A 17,158-nucleotide genomic window follows, 5' to 3' on the forward strand; every position below is an offset into this window, starting at 1 on the left:
TCATCACACCCTGACACAAAACACAAGTACGTGTAGATGCTCACAAACAGGCACACTCACAAATGCACTGACAAAACACAAGTACACACACACTCCTGTATCCGTAGGACACATACACCTACACAATACAGATCCTGGTACACACAATACACATGAAAAACAAGGACACACACTCGCGTGGTCACACTCGCCCAGATACGGACACGGAGACCCCCTCAAACACACTCCACACCCTCCTTCACCACCCAAACACGTCCAGAGACGCACACACTGATGCGAATACCGACACACATTCTTGCATGCTCCCAAGACACAATGAGAAACAGGTGCACCCACGAGCGCGGTGCCTCCAGGCCAGGAATGACAAGCTCACGCTCACATCTAAGGAAACACACTTGAGCCGGCACACACACCCGCAAGCAGAGGGTCCCTGATCCTCCCCGGTGCGCGCGCACACAGAGGCGCGCGCGCGCGCGCACACGCACTCCTCCGCAGCCTCCCCGCCACCACCGCAGTCTGAGCCCGCCCCACCCTGCAGCGGCGAGGGGCCTGGCGAGGCGAGGGGACAGGGTCGCGGGCCGGGGCCGGGGGCGGGGCGCACCTGGGCTCCGCCCCGGGGCGGGGCCGACGCAGCGTCGTGAGCGCGAGCGGCCGCACCTGGCTCGCTTGTGGCCGCGGCGGCGGTGGTGGCGGCGGCGGCGGCGGGCCCGGCCCGGGTGCGTGCGCGGCGCAGCCCAGCCCGAACGAGCGCGGAGCCGGTGCCCGCAGCCCCGGCGCCGCCATGGTGGAGGCGGCGCCCCCCGGGCCCGGGCCGCTGCGGAGGACCTTCCTGGTGCCCGAGATCAAATCGCTGGACCAGTACGATTTCTCGCGGGCCAAGGCGGCGGCCAGCCTGGCGTGGGTGCTGCGGGTCGCGTTTGGGGGCGCAGGTACCGGGCCGGGGGAGAGGGGGCGGCAGGTGCGGGGGGCGGGGCGCCGCGCCGGGGAGGCCGGGGCCGTGGGAACAATAGCGCGGGCCGCCGGGGGTTCCCGGGCCCGGGCCCCTCCGCGCCGGGCCTCCGGGCTTCCTGCTCGGCCAGGGCGGTGGACTTTGCCCGCTCGGCTGCGGGCGCGCGGTGGGGGTGGGGTGGGCGGCCCAGCTCCGCGCCGGGACCTGGGCGTCCCGGCCCCCAGGTGAGCCGGGCAGGGTCTGCGGGCCGAGTGGTATCTCCCAGCGCAGGGCCTCGCCTGGCACGCCCTCCCCCCTTTACACACTCACATCACGCGCCCGCGAGGACCCCCGCCCCCGTGCAGCCCGGGCACACACCCCGCGTCGGCCCTGCCTGCGCTGCGGGCGGCGAGGGGAGCCCCGGGAAGCCCCTGCTTCGCCTCCATGGCCCCGGCCGGCGGCTGGCAGCTGTGACTTATTGCCCCATTTTACTTAGGAGGTGGACGAGCCCGGCAGAAGGGAAATGGCTTATCCCAGATCGCCGGGGGTGGGGGCCCAGGTGTAGGGCCTTCTCCCACTTCCCCCCGCCTCCCCGCCACCCCCCGGCCCACATGTGTGGAGGACTCGGGCCACCCCACGGGACAGGATGCGGGTGGGTCCCTAGGATTTGCGGCCCAGGGCAGGCTGGTCATGGCCCCCTGCCAGAGCTGGTAGTCAGGGCCTGGCCGTGGGGAAGACGAGTTAATTAAGGTCTGGGCCTTCTGGGGGGACGCCCTGCCCTCCCACTGGTCCTGCCCATTGGTCTTGGCACCAGCTGAGCACAGCCCATCCTCCCTTCAGTGGCCTTCCCAGATCAACCTGTTCTGGGTGTGGGTCTTGGTGACAGCTGTCCGTCTCCTGGTTCCGCCTGAGCTTGTCTTTTTCTCCCAGTCTCTTTCCCTGCACCCTCCCATGCAGGGCCCACTCTGGGGCTCACCTACCCCCAAGGATCTGCTTCAGGAAGGAGGGGTGTTGAGGGGGAGAGACCCAGGTTATGAGGCCACAGACAGCTCAACTTTGGGAATCAGAGTTGGCTTTGAGTCCCACGCTCCACCAGAATGTGGACGCATTAACCCAATTCTCTAAGCTTCTGTTTAGTCCTCTGTAAAAGAAGGCATTTGTTCACTTTGTTATCCATTTCACAAATGTCTGGGGGGGGCCCACTAAGTGCCAGGGCAGTGCTGGGGTGATTGGGGTCCCAGTTCCTTCTATCACAAGGTGAGAGAGACTGAGCACAGGATTCTTCTGTTTCTGGCACACAGTACACGCTAAGTGGATGTCGCTATGCCTGCTGCCGTGACCGCTGGTATTTTTATTAATAATAATAATATTATCATCTGGCCAGGGGACAGAAGAGAAATTACTATTCCATTTTGCAGAAGGAAAAGTCAGGTCCCTGGAGGGGATGCCCGGACTCACCCAGTTCTGTTCTCACTGACCCAGCTCCCATGCATTGTGTGACAGCCTCCCCAAGGGTCAAGTTCAATCTGTCCTACGTTCTGTAAACAGAGGGGGACTGAGGAAGGTGGGACCCCAGGCTCAGAGTGGGGAGCAGAGCCCTGCTTGATTCGTGGACTCTGGGACTCTTTACCGATGCCTGTTGGGTGTGAGGCCAGTGCTGGACACTTGGGACAGAAAGGGTGGGGATGGACTCCGGAGAGAGGGGAATGGGACTAGAAACCAGATCATCGCTGCTTAGAGTGATAAAAGTCGTGATGTCCAGGCAAAGTCGAGGTGTGCTGCAGGCCTTGCAGGGGGCAGACTGGGGGAGGAAATCCCTGAAATCTTCCAGGGAGGGGAGGAGAAGGGAAGGCTCCCAAGAGGTGGGAGCATTTGAACCTGGAAAGGTGTATAGGAGTTTCCCAGCGAGAGGAGACCAGCAGCGAGTTCTCGGAGAAGAGTGTGCGGGTCCCGGTGGTGGCCAGGAGTGGCCAGGGAGATGTGAGAGGCTGGTGCTACTGAGGGGGGCCTCTCAGGCCATGGATGGGAAATCCGAGGGCCCTGGGAAGACATGGAAAGTGTTTGCGGACTAACAAGATGAGATCAGATATGCAGTTGCCCCAGGGGAATAATGGCTGGGGGATGGGGTAGTTCTGGTGCCCCCCCCCCCGCCCCCGCCAGGCAGAGGAGGCTGGGTAGGAATGCAGGCTAGTGGGCTCCATAGAGCTCGAGCTCAGAGATAAGATAAGGAAGGGTGCCATCTTTATGCAAGTTTGGGAAATACCACATGCCGTCCCTTAGGCCGCCAGAACCTCCATGTGATGCTTAGGGAACTAGGGTCCTGTCTGCTCTACCCTTTACTAGCTCTGTGATCTCAGCCAAGTCATCTTAGTTCTCTGGGCTTCGGTTTTCTCATCTGTACAATGGATAAGAGTAAGTCTAAGAATTCCATGAGCAAATGCACACAAGGTGGTGGTGGTCCAAGGGCTAGCTGTGCTTTAGCCGTGCTGTCCAGTGTGGTAGCCACGAGCAACATGTGGCCGGTCTGAATTTCAAGGTGCTGCGGATGTAAAATACACAATGGCTTTGGAAGACTTGGTACCAAAAAAAAAAAAAAAAAAAAGTGAGATATCTCGTTAATAATGTTTTCATATGGATGACACGTTGAAATGATATTTTGGATATATATATATGGTGAAATATATTACTAAGGCAATGTTACTTGTTGCTACCTTTTTTTTAAGCTCTTTATTGGAATATAATTGCTTTACACTGTTGTACCAGTTTTTGCTGTACAACAAAGTGAATCATCTGTATTTATACATATATCCCCATATCCCCTCCCTCCCATGACTCCTTCCCACCTTCCCTATCCCAGCCCTCTAAGTCATCACCCATCATCCAGTTGATCTCCCTGTGTTATGTAGCAGCTTCCCACTAGCTATCTGTTTTACATTTGGTAGTGTATGTATGTCAGTGCTACTCTCTCACTTCGTCCTGGCTTCCCCTTTGCCCCACCGCCACCCCCTGCCCCACCCCATGTCCTCAAGTCCGTTCTCTATATCTGCATCTTTATTCTTGCCCTGTCACTGGGCTCACCTGTACCATTTTTTAGATTCTATATGTATGAGTTAGCATATGGTATTTGTTTTTCTCTTTCTGGCTTACTTCGCTCTGTATGACAGACTCTAGGTCCATCCACCTCACTACAAATAACTTAATTTCATTACTTCTATGGCTGAGTAATATTGCATTGTATAGATGCGCCACATCTTCTTTATCCATTCATCTGTTGATAGGCATTTAGGTTGCTTCCATGTCTTGGCTATTGTAAATAATGTTGCTTCCATGTCTTGGCTATTGTAAATAATGTTGCTACTTCTTTTTTTTTTTTAATTTAATTTAATTTAATTTTTTTATTGGAATATAATTGCTTTACATTCCTTTTTTTAAATTTTATTTTATTTTATTTTATTTGTTTATTTTTATTGGAATATAATTGCTTTACACTCTGTTGCTACTTTTTAAATGTAGCAACTAGAAAATTTTAAACGTCCTGTGTGTGGCTCACATTCTATTCCTATCAGACAGTCCTGCTCTACAGTAAGTGCTCAATAAACATTTTATAGTTTAGAGCAGTAGTTCTCAACCAAGGATGAGTTTGTCACTTAGGGGACATGTGGCAGTGTCTGGAGACATTTTTGGTTGTCCCTAGATGCCAAGAGGACAGTGCTCTTGGCATCTAGTGAGGAGAGACCAGGAATTCTGCTAAACATCTTACTATGCACAGGACAGCACCCTCAGTCCCAAATGCCAGTTGTGCCAAGTTGGAGACACACTGGTGTAAAGTAAGGACTTGATAAACATTAGCTATCGGTAGCTCTAGCTCAAGTAGTCATCTTCAAGGCCCTGACAAGTCCTGCAGGAAACAAACTGATGGGAGCAGGAACAACCAGGAGCTGGAAAGAGGGGGAGGAGGGATTGACTTCAAGGGATGCCAGGAGCTGAAACCAGACGACTGATTGGATGGTGGAGGGGGGGGAGAGAGAAGGAGGGGTGGTGATCTCTCACTGTGATGGGTACAGAGAAAAGGAACAGGTTTGGAGTAAGACGCTGAGCATTATGGGCGATGCCTGGGCTGCGGCAGGTGGCAGTGCTCAGATGGCCGTGGAAGCCATCATAGAAGCGGGGGTTTTTTTTTGGGGGGGGGGGGCAAGTTCATTGACAGGGCTGCTCAGATAGAGCTGTTGGGAGCCCAGCATCTAAGAGGCATGTCAGGAGGTGGCCTGGCTCGAGTGGTGGGAGAGAGAGAAAAAGATGGGATGCTGGGAGATGCCAGGGGGAGGAAGGCTTCCAGAAGAAGGAGCTGCTCGGCAGAGAGCCCAGGCGAGATAGTGGGCGTTGGAAGGCCACTGCTGGCCTTGGGGAGGCCGGGAGCTAGGAGGGCAGGGGCAGATCAGGGAGGTTGGGGTGAGGGTAGGGTGGAAGGAAAGAAAACCTGGAGAACTCCTTTTTTTTTTTTTTTTTTAAATAATCAAAGTATAGTGAATTTACAATGCTGTGTTAGTTTCAAGGATACAGCAGCAAAGAGATTCAGTTATACATATATATATTCTTTTTCAGATTCTTTTCCAATATAGGTTACTACAAGGTAGTGAGTGTAGTTCCTTGTGCTATACAATAGGTCCTTGTTGTTTACTTGTTTTATATATGGTAATGTGTATTTGTCAGTCCCAAACTCCTGATTTATCTACCCCCCCTCCCCCCATCATTTTTGGTAACCATAAGTTTGTTTTCTATGTCTGTGAGTCTATTTCTGTTTTGTAAATAAGTTGATTTGTATCATTTTTTTATAGATTCCACATGTAAGTGATATCATATGGTATTTGTCTTTGTCTGACTGACTTCACATAATATGATAATCTCAGGTCTGGAGTACTCTTCTTTCAAGGGGCAGAGAGATGGCCCAACTCTACACAGGCTTTGGGTCTTAAGTGGGAAGGAAAGAGCAGGGGGAGAGGGCAGGGAGGGGCTGAAGGCAAGTGTGCCTGGGTCCTTGTAGGTGAGGGCAGGGGCCTCTGGGGAGCACTGCTGTGAATTCACGTCAGCTCAAATGTTTTTGAGCAGTAGAATCCTGCCCCCTTCCATCCTTTCAAACACACGTAGAACCCCAGTATACAAAGCAGCAGCTCTGATTGGGGTAAGAATTGGGACCTCCTTGGAAGACCCATGAGGGTACATCGAACCGCATTGGCCTCGGTTGCCTCCTCCTCTACCTCCCAGATCTTCCTGGAGACTTATTCTACTCTTTCTCTTCCGTACCCTTGGATCCTACTTGGTTGGGGCTCTGCCACACACCTCCCCCGCCTTCCCTCCACATGGAGCTTCCCCAAGCGTCTTCCAACCCTTCCCCTCTCTTTCGGGGTTTTCGTGGCTGCCTCTAAGCCCCAGCCCCTCCTGTACCCCCATCTCAGCCACCACCCTCTTTCTCCCATCTGTCTTCCCCTCACTCCCCATGGGGCCCTGGGTGCCTCTCCTCCCACTAAAGTCATCAGGGTCAGGCCATTCACCGCCCTCAAAAGTGTCTGCAGTCTGTCCCCCTCCCTCATTCCATGCCCTGCCAGCCAGCCCCCCACTCCACAGCTCATCACACCCCCAGCCTCCACTCTGAGAGAGGGTGTGGTAGAGTCTGCTTAAGGCCTGGGTTTGAATCCCAGTCCAGAGCTGTGTGGCCTTCGCGGTGCCTAGGTTTCCTCATCTGTAAAGCGGAGTCACCACGGGTGCCCTGACGGCTCCTTCCTAGGGCTGATGTAAGGCAAAGTGAGTCTGCTCGGGTGGTGTGAGGCGCCCGGGGGGATGGGTTAAGCCACACCGTCACTGTTGTAGTCCTTAGGTGCGGGAGACAGGGGTGGCCACGAGACCCCGCCCCTCTGGCCTCTGCTGCCACCTCTCCTCCGGGTCCAAGAGCCCGCCATCGCCCCGAGTCACGTGCTCTCTCCCACCTCCTCGCCTTTGTATGCAGACCCCCCTGTCTGGAACTCCATCACCCCTTCCTCTGGCAAACTCCCCCACACTTGCGCCGCGTGTCTCAGCCCAGGTCCCCTATTCTCCCGTCCCAGTGCCTTCCTCCCTGGTCCAGACCTCACCCCCTTTCATTGGGACCTTGTAATTGTATATATGGGGGGGGGGGGGGTGTATGTCTGGTGGCCCTGACCCGCCGTGACCCACCGCCCCCTCCTCGCCCCGGCAGAGCACGTGCCGTCGGAGCTGTGGGAGCCCTTCTACACAGATCAGTACGCGCAGGAGCACGTGAAGCCCCCGGTGACCCGGTTGCTGCTCTCGGCCGAGCTGTACTGCCGGGCCTGGCGCCAGGCGCTGCCGCAGCTCGAGACGCCCCCCAGCCCCTCCGCGCTCCTGGCCCTGCTGGCGCGGAGGGGCACGGTACCCGCGCTGCCCGAGCGCCCCGTGCAGGAGGCCGACCTCAGGCACCAGCCCATCGTCATGGTAGGCCCCGCCCCTGCCCTGTTAGGCCCCACCCGCCAGGCCTGGCCCCTCCCCTCAAAGCTTCTCCCACCAGGCCAGGCTCCTCCTCCCAAGCCTCGTGCTGGGAGGCGCTACTCTGGCCCCTGAGGACCTGCCTACCTGGCCCACCAGCTCCCTAGGGCCTAGTTTGTGACCTGAAAGCTTGGCCAGTCTCCCAAGCCCCTCCCACTTCTAGCCCCTGCCACCTCCAGGTTCCTCCTCTTTCTTCTGCCTGGGAGGTGCTCTGGTCTCACCCTTCAGCCCTTGCCCCCACAGGGAGCCCACCTAGCTGTCATCGATGCCCTCATGGTTGCCTTCGCCTTTGAGTGGACAAAGACACTGCCTGGTCCGTTGGCCCTGGCCAGCTTGGAGCACAAGCTCCTTTTCTGGGTGGACACGGTAGGTGGAGGTTGGGCCAAGATGGGCTGGGGAGGGGCCAGGATGGTCCAGTGACTGGAGCACTGACCTCTCCCTGCTCCCCAGACCATCAGGCGGCTGCAGGAAAAGACGGAACAGGAAGCTGCCCAGAGAGCATCTCCCGCGGCCCCCGCAGATGGGGTGGCCCCAGCACAGCCTTCGGTGAGGCTGGAGCCGTGGGTGGAGGGAAGGAAGGAAGGGCGGACCCTCGAGGGCTGGGTGGGCAGGTTGGGGCTATGCGTCGAGGCCATTACTGCACTGGGATGGGGGGGGTGGGTGGCTGGAGGTGACTCTCTCTCTCTCTTTACCTGCTCCTGCCACTCTCCTCTCTGCCTGTCTGGCATCAGTGCCCCACACGCTGGTACTGGAAGCTGGTTCCTGTAAGTGGGGCTGTCTCTCCGCGCCTTCTGCCTGCCCAGCTTGTTGCTGTCTGTGTGTCTGTTTCTGCCTACCTGTCCTGCTCCCTCTCCTGTCTCCCCCCAGATATGAGCAAAGGAAGTAGGACCCCAGCCTGGCGGGGCGGGGACAGAGAGAAACCCTCTGGGAACCAAGGGAACGGGGGAACCTCTGTTATTACTGAAAGGACAGACTTCTCCCTGATACATGACTCCTCTCCCAGTAGTCAAGAGGCTTGTCCACCTGCGCCAAGGTGGGGAGACCTTTGGGGCTTCTGAAGGGAAGACCCCAAGCCATCAAATGTATGGATCCTGACCCCAACAGGCAGGGCACGTGGAGAAGACCCCTCTAGCCAAGAGGAAGATCCTCAAACCCAAAAGAGGGTAGAAGAACCTTCCTGAGACTCTAGCTTCCCTAAGGACAGCCACCTGCTCTCAGCTCTGGGGGCGGGGGGGTGTCCATCCCTGAAGTGCAGCGAGGGGAAAGCCATCACTGCAGGTTGGGGGAGGGGAGGCTTTGGGCTGAAGTCCCAGCCTTTGCTCACTTCAGGGCCTCCTTCCCCCGACCCTAGGGCCTGGGTTGGGGGTCCTCTCCTGCCTACCTGCTTCCTCTGCATCCCCTCCCCTAGCTGAGGCCTGGGTCCTTTTTGGGGGGGAGGAGAGGATTCCCTGCATGAGAGGCTGCTCTGTGGGGTCCCTCCGGGCTGGGAGGAGCTGGGGTCCCCAAAGCCGGCCAGAGCATGGTCAGGGAGCTGGATGGCCAGGGCTCAGGACAGGGGTCAGGGCTATCTCTGCCTACTCCCACCGGAGGTGTGCTTGGGGGCCCAGCAAGTCAGCACCCCTCCCGCCCCGCTGACGGCTGCTCCTCTCCCCCCAGCACGCAATTGCCTTCTGTTTGAAGGAGTCGGGGAGCAAACCCCCCATGGTAACGTATCCCCCACCCCAGGGTCCCAGGAGTCCCTGCCCCCAGCCCCTGCTGCTGGCCTGGCTACTCGCAGGCACCTCCTCTGCCTCTTGCTGCTGCCCTCCCCCTGCTCCAGGCTGGCCCCCCCACTCTGGCTCTGGGACCCCCAGCTTCACGCCCCCTCGTGGCGGAAACCCCAGGCCTCCCCACCCAGCCTGCATGACTGCTGACCTGGGGCGGGCCAGCCTGACCTCTAACCTGAACCGGCTCCCACCCACAGATCCGATATCGCAAGGACCGTGCTGTGGCCCGACGCGCCCCCTGCTTTCCGACAGTGACCAGCCTCCAGGACCTGGCAAGTGGGGCTGCGCTGGCCGCCACGATCCACTGCTATTGTCCCCAGCTCTTGCGACTCGAGGGTGAGTGAACGGGCCTGAGCCGGACCCCATCCTCATAAGCCTGGCACCCAGGCGTTGGCCTCTGTCCCCAGAGCAGTGCAGCGACTATAGGCACAGCTTCCAGACTTGGCAGACCTGGGTTTGAACCTCTCTCTTCCTCTAATGAGCTGTGTGACCTTGCACAAGTGTCTAAACCTTTCTGTGCTTTATATGATTCACTCCTGCAGCAAATGTCGATAGAGTACAGACTGTGTGCCAGATGCTGTTTTAGGCGCCAGACATCAGGCCAGGACAATACAGACACATTCGTGACCTCAGGCAGCTCACATCCTAGTTGGGAGAGACTGACAATAAGTTCATCGAGAAGAATGTTCTGGATGTTAGGTGCTCTGAAGGGTTTTGGGTAGTCAGGATAAGCTTTCTGAGCTGAGTTCTTGGGGGACTAGCACTCCAGGCAGTGGGAACAGCAGATGTAAAAGCCTGAGGAATAGCCTGTCGTGGTACCCAGCTTGTGAAGGGGGCTTAGCCTGGCTCATCAGAGGTCCTCCATGCATGTTGTCTGCTGGGCCTCTGCTTCTGCTGGGCCCCTGCTTCCCCTGGGCCCCATCCTCCTTGCCTTAGAGCCAGGGACCCAGGCATCCTGTCGTTACAGAGGTGTGCCTCAAGGACCCCATGTCTGTGGCAGACAGCCTCTACAACCTCCAGCTGGTGCAGGATTTCTGCGCCTCCCGCCTCCCTCGGGGCTGCCCGCTGTCTCTCGAGGACCTGCTTTACGTCCCACCGCCCCTCAAGGTAAGGCTGTCTCGGAGCCTCGTAGGCTGAGGCAGGTGTCCTGGGGCTGTGGGTCCAGTGGGCTGACCCTGCCTTCTGCCTCCAGATCAACCTGATGGTGCTGCTAGCTGAGTTGTTCATGTGCTTCGAGGTACTGAAACCCGACTTCGTGCAGGTCAAGGACCTGCCTGACGGCCACGGTGAGGCCTGGCCCTGGGTCCAGGGGGTGGGGGTGGGGTGGCGCAGTGTGGGGGTGAGGGGAGGCCAAGCCCTGCCTGACCCCCCGCTCTGTGCTGCAGCCGCCTCCCCCCGGGCCACGGAGGCCTCCCCCCCTCAGAACAACAGCGGCAGCAGGTAGGGCTCGCTTGTTGGGTTGAGACTCCGCGGCCGTGATGGGCTCCCTCCCCCTGCTGGGACGGGGCAGGGGAACGATCTGGTCTCTACTCCCCCGGTGCGGGGGGGGGGCGGGCAGGGGAGGGAGGAGGGGGGCCCCTGGATTGATGCACATCTCTTGGCAGTTCTCCTGTCTTCAACTTCCGCCATCCACTCCTGTCACCCGGCGGCCCCCAGTCCCCACTCCGAGGATCCACAGGTGAGGGCCGCGGGATGGCTGGTCACTGGAGACCCCCATCCAAAGACCACCCCAGCTGACCTCACGTTACGCCTCATGACCCCTCCTCCACTGAGTCCCTCTGGCACCTGAATGGCTCCTTGGTGACACTTGGCCTCCACAGTGACCGCCCCAGTGGTTCAACAGGACCCCCTAGTGACACCACGGGGCCCCCAGCTATCCATCCACATAATGACCCGTCAGTGACTCACCCCATGGCTGACCCCACCCAGGGTCCCCAGAGTGACCACTCACTCCCCTGCCCAGGCTCGCTGAAGTCCTCCCCGTCCATGTCCCATATGGAGGCCCTTGGCAAAGCCTGGAACCGTCAGCTCAGGTGAGTGCGTCTCAAGGGCCCGGGGCAGTGGAGCAGCTGGGGCCAGGGTGGCGCCCAGGCTTGTCCCAGGGGCTGACCTCTCCCTCCGGCCGCCCAGCCGTCCCCTTTCCCAGGCCGTGTCATTCAGCACCCCCTTTGGCCTGGACAGCGATGTGGATGTTGTCATGGGAGACCCCGTCCTACTCCGCTCCGTCAGTTCAGACAGCCTGGGTCCCCCGCGCTCCGTGCCAGCCCGGACCCCCGCCCAGCCACCCCCGGAGACTGGCGACCTGCCTACCATCGAGGAGGCCCTGCAGATCATCCACAGTGCCGAGCCCCGGCTGCTCCCGGATGGGGCTGCTGACGGCAGCTTCTACCTCCACTCCCCTGAGGGGTCCTCCAAACTGCCGCTGGCTTCCCCCTACCCACCCGAGGGGGCCTCAAAATCACTGCCCGACGGGCCCACCAAAGCACCCGCCTACTTGTCCCACTCTGAGGGCCCCTCGAAACCGTCTCCCTGCCCCGCGGGGGAGGTGTCGAAACTGCCAGCCCTGTCTGAGGGCTCCCCGCAGGCGGCAGCTTCATCTCCAGCAGCCAGCAACTCTGAAGTGAAGATGACCAGCTTTGCTGAACGCAAGAAGCAGCTGGTGAAGGCCGAGGCCGAGGCAGGGTCCCCGGCGGCCACCCCGGTGGCACCAGAGGCCCTGAGCTCGGAGATGAGTGAGCTTGGAGCCCGGCTAGAGGAGAAACGCAGGGCCATAGAGGCTCAGAAGCGCCGAATCGAGGCCATCTTTGCCAAGCACCGCCAGCGGCTGGGCAAGAGCGCTTTCCTGCAGGTGCAGCCACGGGAGGCCGGCGGGGAAGCGGGGGCAGAGCCGGGCCCGACCCCTGGCGGGGAGCGGCCGGCAGGCGAGGGCCAGGGTGAGCCGTCCCCACGGCCGAAGGCAGTGACCTTCTCGCCGGAACTAGGCCCACTGCCCCCCGAGGGGCTGGGGGACTATAACCGGGCGGTCAGCAAGCTGAGTGCGGCGCTGAGCTCTCTGCAACGGGACATGCAGAGGCTCACGGACCAGCAACAGCGGCTCCTGGCCCCGCCCGAGCCCTCGGGGCCGGCCCCGCCTCCCGCGGCGTGGGTCATCCCCGGTCCCACGGCGGGCCCCAAAGCCGCGTCCCCCAGCCCCGCCCGGCGCGCCCCAGCTGCCCGGCGCAGCCCCGGGCCTGGCCCCGGCCCCAGCCCCACACCCCGTAGCCCGAAGCACGCGCGGCCGGCGGAACTGCGGCTGGCGCCCCTGACGAGGGTGCTCACGCCGCCCCACGATGTGGACAGCCTCCCGCACCTGCGCAAGTTCTCGCCGAGCCAGGTGCCGGTGCAGACGCGCTCCTCTATCCTCCTGGCGGAGGGGCCGCCTCCCGAGGAGCCCGCGGCCCGGCCTGGCCTCATCGAGATCGCGCTGAGCAGCCTGGAAGAGCCCACGGCTGAGGATGAGGGAGAGGGGAGCCCCCCTGGTGCTGAGGATTCCTTAGAAGAAGAGGCATCTTCAGAGGGAGAGCCCCGGACCGGGCTGGGATTCTTCTATAAGGTGAGAGTCACCTGAGCAGGTGGGGGAGGGGCCAGGTAGGTGAGTAGACAGGCGGGTGGACAGGTGGTCGCATGGATAGGGTTTTCCCGAATGGATGGACAAACAGATGGAGCTGGTGGGGGAACAGAGGTGGATGGGTGGTTAGCCAGGTGGGAGCAGGCAGACAGACAAGGGTGTGTGTCCAGATGGACACATAGATGGGGTGGGTGGATAGACGGAGGGAGAATAAGTAGTAGACAGATGGACAGGGGTGGGCGGATGGATGGATGGATGGGTGGGTGGGTGACAGACAGATGGACGGGGTGGGTAGATGGACAGATGGGGCTAGGGTCCTCCATGGCGTCCCCTCCTTCCTGCTTTCTCCTTCACCCCCTGTCCCCACCATCATGGCCCTACCAGCTCTCCTTCCTGACTCTTCCATATCTAATCACTGTTCTTCCTGTTGGCATCCCCAGCCTGGGCCACCACCTCTTCCCCGAACAGCTGCAGTCACATCCTGATTGGTCACCACTACCCACCCGTCACCACACACCAATCCCTGGCTATTTTCAACTGAGTGGTCAGCAAGATTTATTTAAAATGTAAATTGGACCTTGTCACTCCCCCATTTAAAACCCTTCTGTAGCTCCTCTTTGCTCTTAGAATAAAAGCCCTTCCCATGGCTGTAGGCTCTGCTTGCCCCTGACCTCATCCTATGCCACCCTCTCCAGCTCTGCATCCCAACCACACTGACCTCCCTGCTGTTCCACACCTGCTAGGCTTGTTCTGGCCTCAGGGCCTTTGCACTTGCTGTTCTCTCTGTCCAGAATGCTCTCCTCAACACCCACCCCCACCCAGTTCAGTCTTCCTCATCATTCTCCAGGGTTGCTTCCTCCAGGAGGCCTCTCTTGGGCGTCCCCAGGCCAGGATAGGTCCCTCCCCACAGTGGAGACTGATAGCAGCCTGTGCTGGCGTGATATCTGATTGTCTTCCTCACTGGGTTAAGCGCTTTGTGTGCCCAGAACCTAGCATGGGGCTGTGCACACAGCAGGTGCCTACCAAATGCCTTCAGACCAATTACAGAAACTAAAGTTCAGGCGAGTGGCTGGCAGGCTGGGTCGACTCAAGATCAGACTCCAGCCGACCTCGGGGAGAGACAGCCAGCTACAACTCGGGGCCTGCTCCCCAGGATGAAGACAAGCCTGAGGACGAGATGGCCCAGAAGCGGGCCAGCCTGCTGGAGCGGCAGCAGCGTCGGGCGGAGGAGGCGCGGAGGCGGAAACAGTGGCAGGAGGCCGAGAAGGAGCAGCGGAGGGAGGAGGCCGCGAGGTGAGGCTGGGCACAGCCTGGGGACCTCTGCCTCCAGGGACCCCGTGACCGGTCTGATTGCTTCAATCCCCTCGATCTGCAGGCTGGCCCAGGAGGAGGCGACCCCCAGCCCCCCGGCCCCCCCAGCTCCTGTGGCCCCTCCCACAGCTGCAGCTCCTGCTGCACCCCCGGCCCCTGCCACCCGGGCCCCAGCCGAGGAGGAGGTGGGCCCCCGGCGCGGGGAGTTCACGCGGCTCGAGTATGAACGCCGGGCCCAGCTGAAGCTGATGGATGACCTCGACAAGGTGCTGCGGCCCCGGGCGGCGGGGAGCGGGGGGCCAGGCCGGGGCGGTCGGAGGGCCCCCCGGCCACGCTCCGGTTGCTGTGATGACTCGGCCCTGGCGCGGAGCCCAGCCCGCAGCCTGTTGGGTGAGGCCCCCATGGGTAGGCGGGGAGGTGTGGGGTACATCCGCAAGGCCCAAGTGTGGGGCCGGTATGTCGACTCACAGGGGAAAAGGCTTCCAGAAGGATGTGGGGGCTGCAGCGGGGTAAGGCTGGCGGAGCTGGCCCGGAGTTCTCTCCATGGTGTAACAGGGGAAGCGCTGCTTTCCCACAGCCTGGTGTGGGGGGGGGGGGTGTCCGTCTCCAGCGGGGCTGTGCAGGGTGAGGGTCTCGGGCAGGGCCGCCCTGTGTTCCCTCCCCAGCCAGCCAGGTAAGGCCCCCCAGGGTGTATGTGGAGGTAAGGGGGCGTTGGGTGGGACCTGACCTGACACCCTCTGCTCCCAGGCTCTCGGCTCAGCAAAGTCTACTCCCAGTCCACCCTGTCTCTGTCCACCGTGGCCAACGAGGCCCCCAACAGCCTTGGCGTGAAGAGACCCATGTCTCGGTGAGTCTGGCCTGGGCAGGTAGGCGCTTATGTTCCAGGTGGCCTCTCAGAGTGTGCACGTGCACGCGTGTGTGTGTGTGAGCGCCTAGAAGTGTGATATGACACAAGGGTGCGTATCTGCCACCAAAGGGGAAAGGCTGCACACCTGAGACGGGACCTGAGGACGTGCCTCTCTGCTCCCGTGTTCAACGTGCTGGGGGTGGCAGAGGGCCCTGCGTGGACTTGGGAGCCCAGATGACGTCCGAGGACGTGTCCCGCTCTGCAGGGTCCAGGGCTTGCCCTTCCCGGGTCCCGTCACTGACCGCACCCCCACACCACCCCTACCCCCGCAGGGCTCCATCGCCATCCGGCCTCATGTCCCCCAGCCGCCTGCCTGGCAGCCGCGAGCGCGAGTGGGAGAACGGCAGCAACGCCTCCTCCCCGGCCTCAGTGCCCGAGTACACGGGTAGGTGGGACTTTGGGGGACGCGCACTGGGCCCCACAGGCCCCCCCGTCGACCCTGCTGACCGTCCCGCCCCCTAGGTCCGCGGCTGTACAAGGAGCCAAGCGCCAAGTCCAACAAGTTCATCATCCACAATGCCCTTTCACACTGCTGCCTGGCGGGCAAGGTGAACGAGCCACAGAAGAACCGCATTCTCGAGGTGGGCCTGTGCCGGGCCAGTGGAGGGGCTGGTGGCGGGTGGGTTAGGGGCGCCCTGCCCTCCTGGCTAACTGCTTGTTTCACCCACCAGGAGATCGAGAAGAGCAAGGCCAACCACTTCCTGATCCTCTTCCGCGACTCGAGCTGTCAGTTCCGGGCCCTGTACACACTGTCTGGGGAGACAGAGGAGCTGTCGCGGCTGGCGGGCTACGGACCCCGGACGGTCACGCCTGCCATGGTCGAAGGCATCTACAAGTACAACTCAGACCGCAAGCGCTTCACCCAGATCCCCGCCAAGACCATGTCCATGAGCGTGGATGCCTTCACCATCCAGGGACACCTCTGGCAGAGCAAGAAGCCCACCACTCCCAAGAAGGGCGGCAGCACCCCCAAATAGCCCAGTCCCGGGTGGTCCGCAGGCCGGGCCCCGCGAGCTCTGGCCACCGCCCTCCTGGGGGACAGCCCGGAGGACAGTCCGTCGGTCTTCCTGGGTCCTGTCTGTCCCCCCGTGACCTCGTCTGGGTGGGGCTGGAGCCCCCACCCCCTAACTTTCGTCCCGTCCTGCTGTGGGGGCTGAGCTGGGAGGTTCAGGGACTCAGGGCTCAGCTCAGTCCCCTGTCTGTCCTCCCCACCTTCTTGAATAAAGTAATTTAAAGAGAGCTCGACTGCTGGCATCTCCCTGAGGCTGGCTGGGGTACCTGGTGACATCTCTGCCTGAGAGTGTTTCCCACACTCACCGGCGCTTTCCTGTCTCCTGTTCCCTCTTGGACCGGCTCCAGCCTCCCCGCTGCCCCCTCGACAGCCTCAAGGCGGCTCCTGCCAAAGCCTGGCTTGGCTCCCCTGCCAGGGCCCCGTGGCCGCTTCCCAGCTGCCTCTTAACTGACCTCCTGGGCACCTGAGGCCTCTGGCCAGCCCTCCCCGCCCCCACTCGCTTCACTTTCCTCCTCGTGTGGCTGTTACTACTGGTCCCTCCTGGCACTTGGTCCTTGGCCAACTACTAAACGAGATCGCTCCTCTAGCCGCCTGCCTACTTTTCTAGGCTCGGTGACCGCCTCTGGGCCAGGGGTTCCTGTTTCTCTCCTCTGAGCTCCACGTCCGAGGGTCCGGTTGCCACCTTGGCGTTGCCTCTGGACGTCTCCTACACCTGAGACGTCCAGCGGCTACTTCACAAGTTGGAGCCGGGCCAAGCTTCCGTCTTCCTGCAGCTCGGGCGGGGAACCAGCCTTCCCAACACCACCTGATCCCACACATTCATCCCTGCCCCCCGCCCTACGGCCTCTGTCTCACGTGCTTCTCTGTCCCCGTGACTGCGCCCCCGGTGTCACCTCCTGCCACAAGCTGGTCCCCACAGCAGCCTGCTTAGCCTGTTCAGGGCACAAATCTGGTTAAGTCCCTGAATACTTAAAATCCTTTAATAGCTTAGAGCCCACGAATGGCTTCCCAGAGCTTAGGACTAAGCACCACACCCTGGGCGTGGCCCATGGCCGAGGTCTGGTTCCTGGTGGCCGTCCAGGCGGGGAAGCGC

General features: G+C 60.5%; 1 protein-coding gene across 2 annotated transcripts; it reads left to right on the forward strand.

The window, feature by feature from the left end:
- Positions 1–657: 657 nt before the first annotated feature.
- Positions 658–16,292, forward strand: CAMSAP3 (calmodulin regulated spectrin associated protein family member 3). 2 transcript variants are annotated; one of them, XM_057709013.1, is made up of 18 exons: positions 658–929; positions 7,158–7,411; positions 7,706–7,828; positions 7,913–8,008; positions 9,119–9,166; positions 9,426–9,564; positions 10,196–10,335; positions 10,421–10,514; positions 10,614–10,668; positions 10,833–10,906; positions 11,192–11,261; positions 11,359–12,820; positions 13,989–14,128; positions 14,211–14,536; positions 14,894–14,993; positions 15,326–15,438; positions 15,516–15,634; positions 15,725–16,292. In XM_057709013.1, the coding sequence occupies exons 1-18, from the start codon at positions 782–784 to the stop codon at positions 16,028–16,030; spliced, it is 3,807 nt and encodes a 1,268-aa protein (XP_057564996.1). In that variant the 5' UTR covers positions 658–781; the 3' UTR covers positions 16,031–16,292. The 2 variants fall into 2 exon arrangements, with proteins under 2 accessions (XP_057564996.1, XP_057564997.1); XM_057709014.1 differs by lacking the exon at positions 9,119–9,166.
- Positions 16,293–17,158: the final 866 nt, after the last annotated feature.

Source organism: Hippopotamus amphibius, chromosome 15 (genome assembly GCF_030028045.1).
Source record: "Hippopotamus amphibius kiboko isolate mHipAmp2 chromosome 15, mHipAmp2.hap2, whole genome shotgun sequence".
NCBI classification, from domain to species: domain Eukaryota; kingdom Metazoa; phylum Chordata; class Mammalia; order Artiodactyla; family Hippopotamidae; genus Hippopotamus; species Hippopotamus amphibius.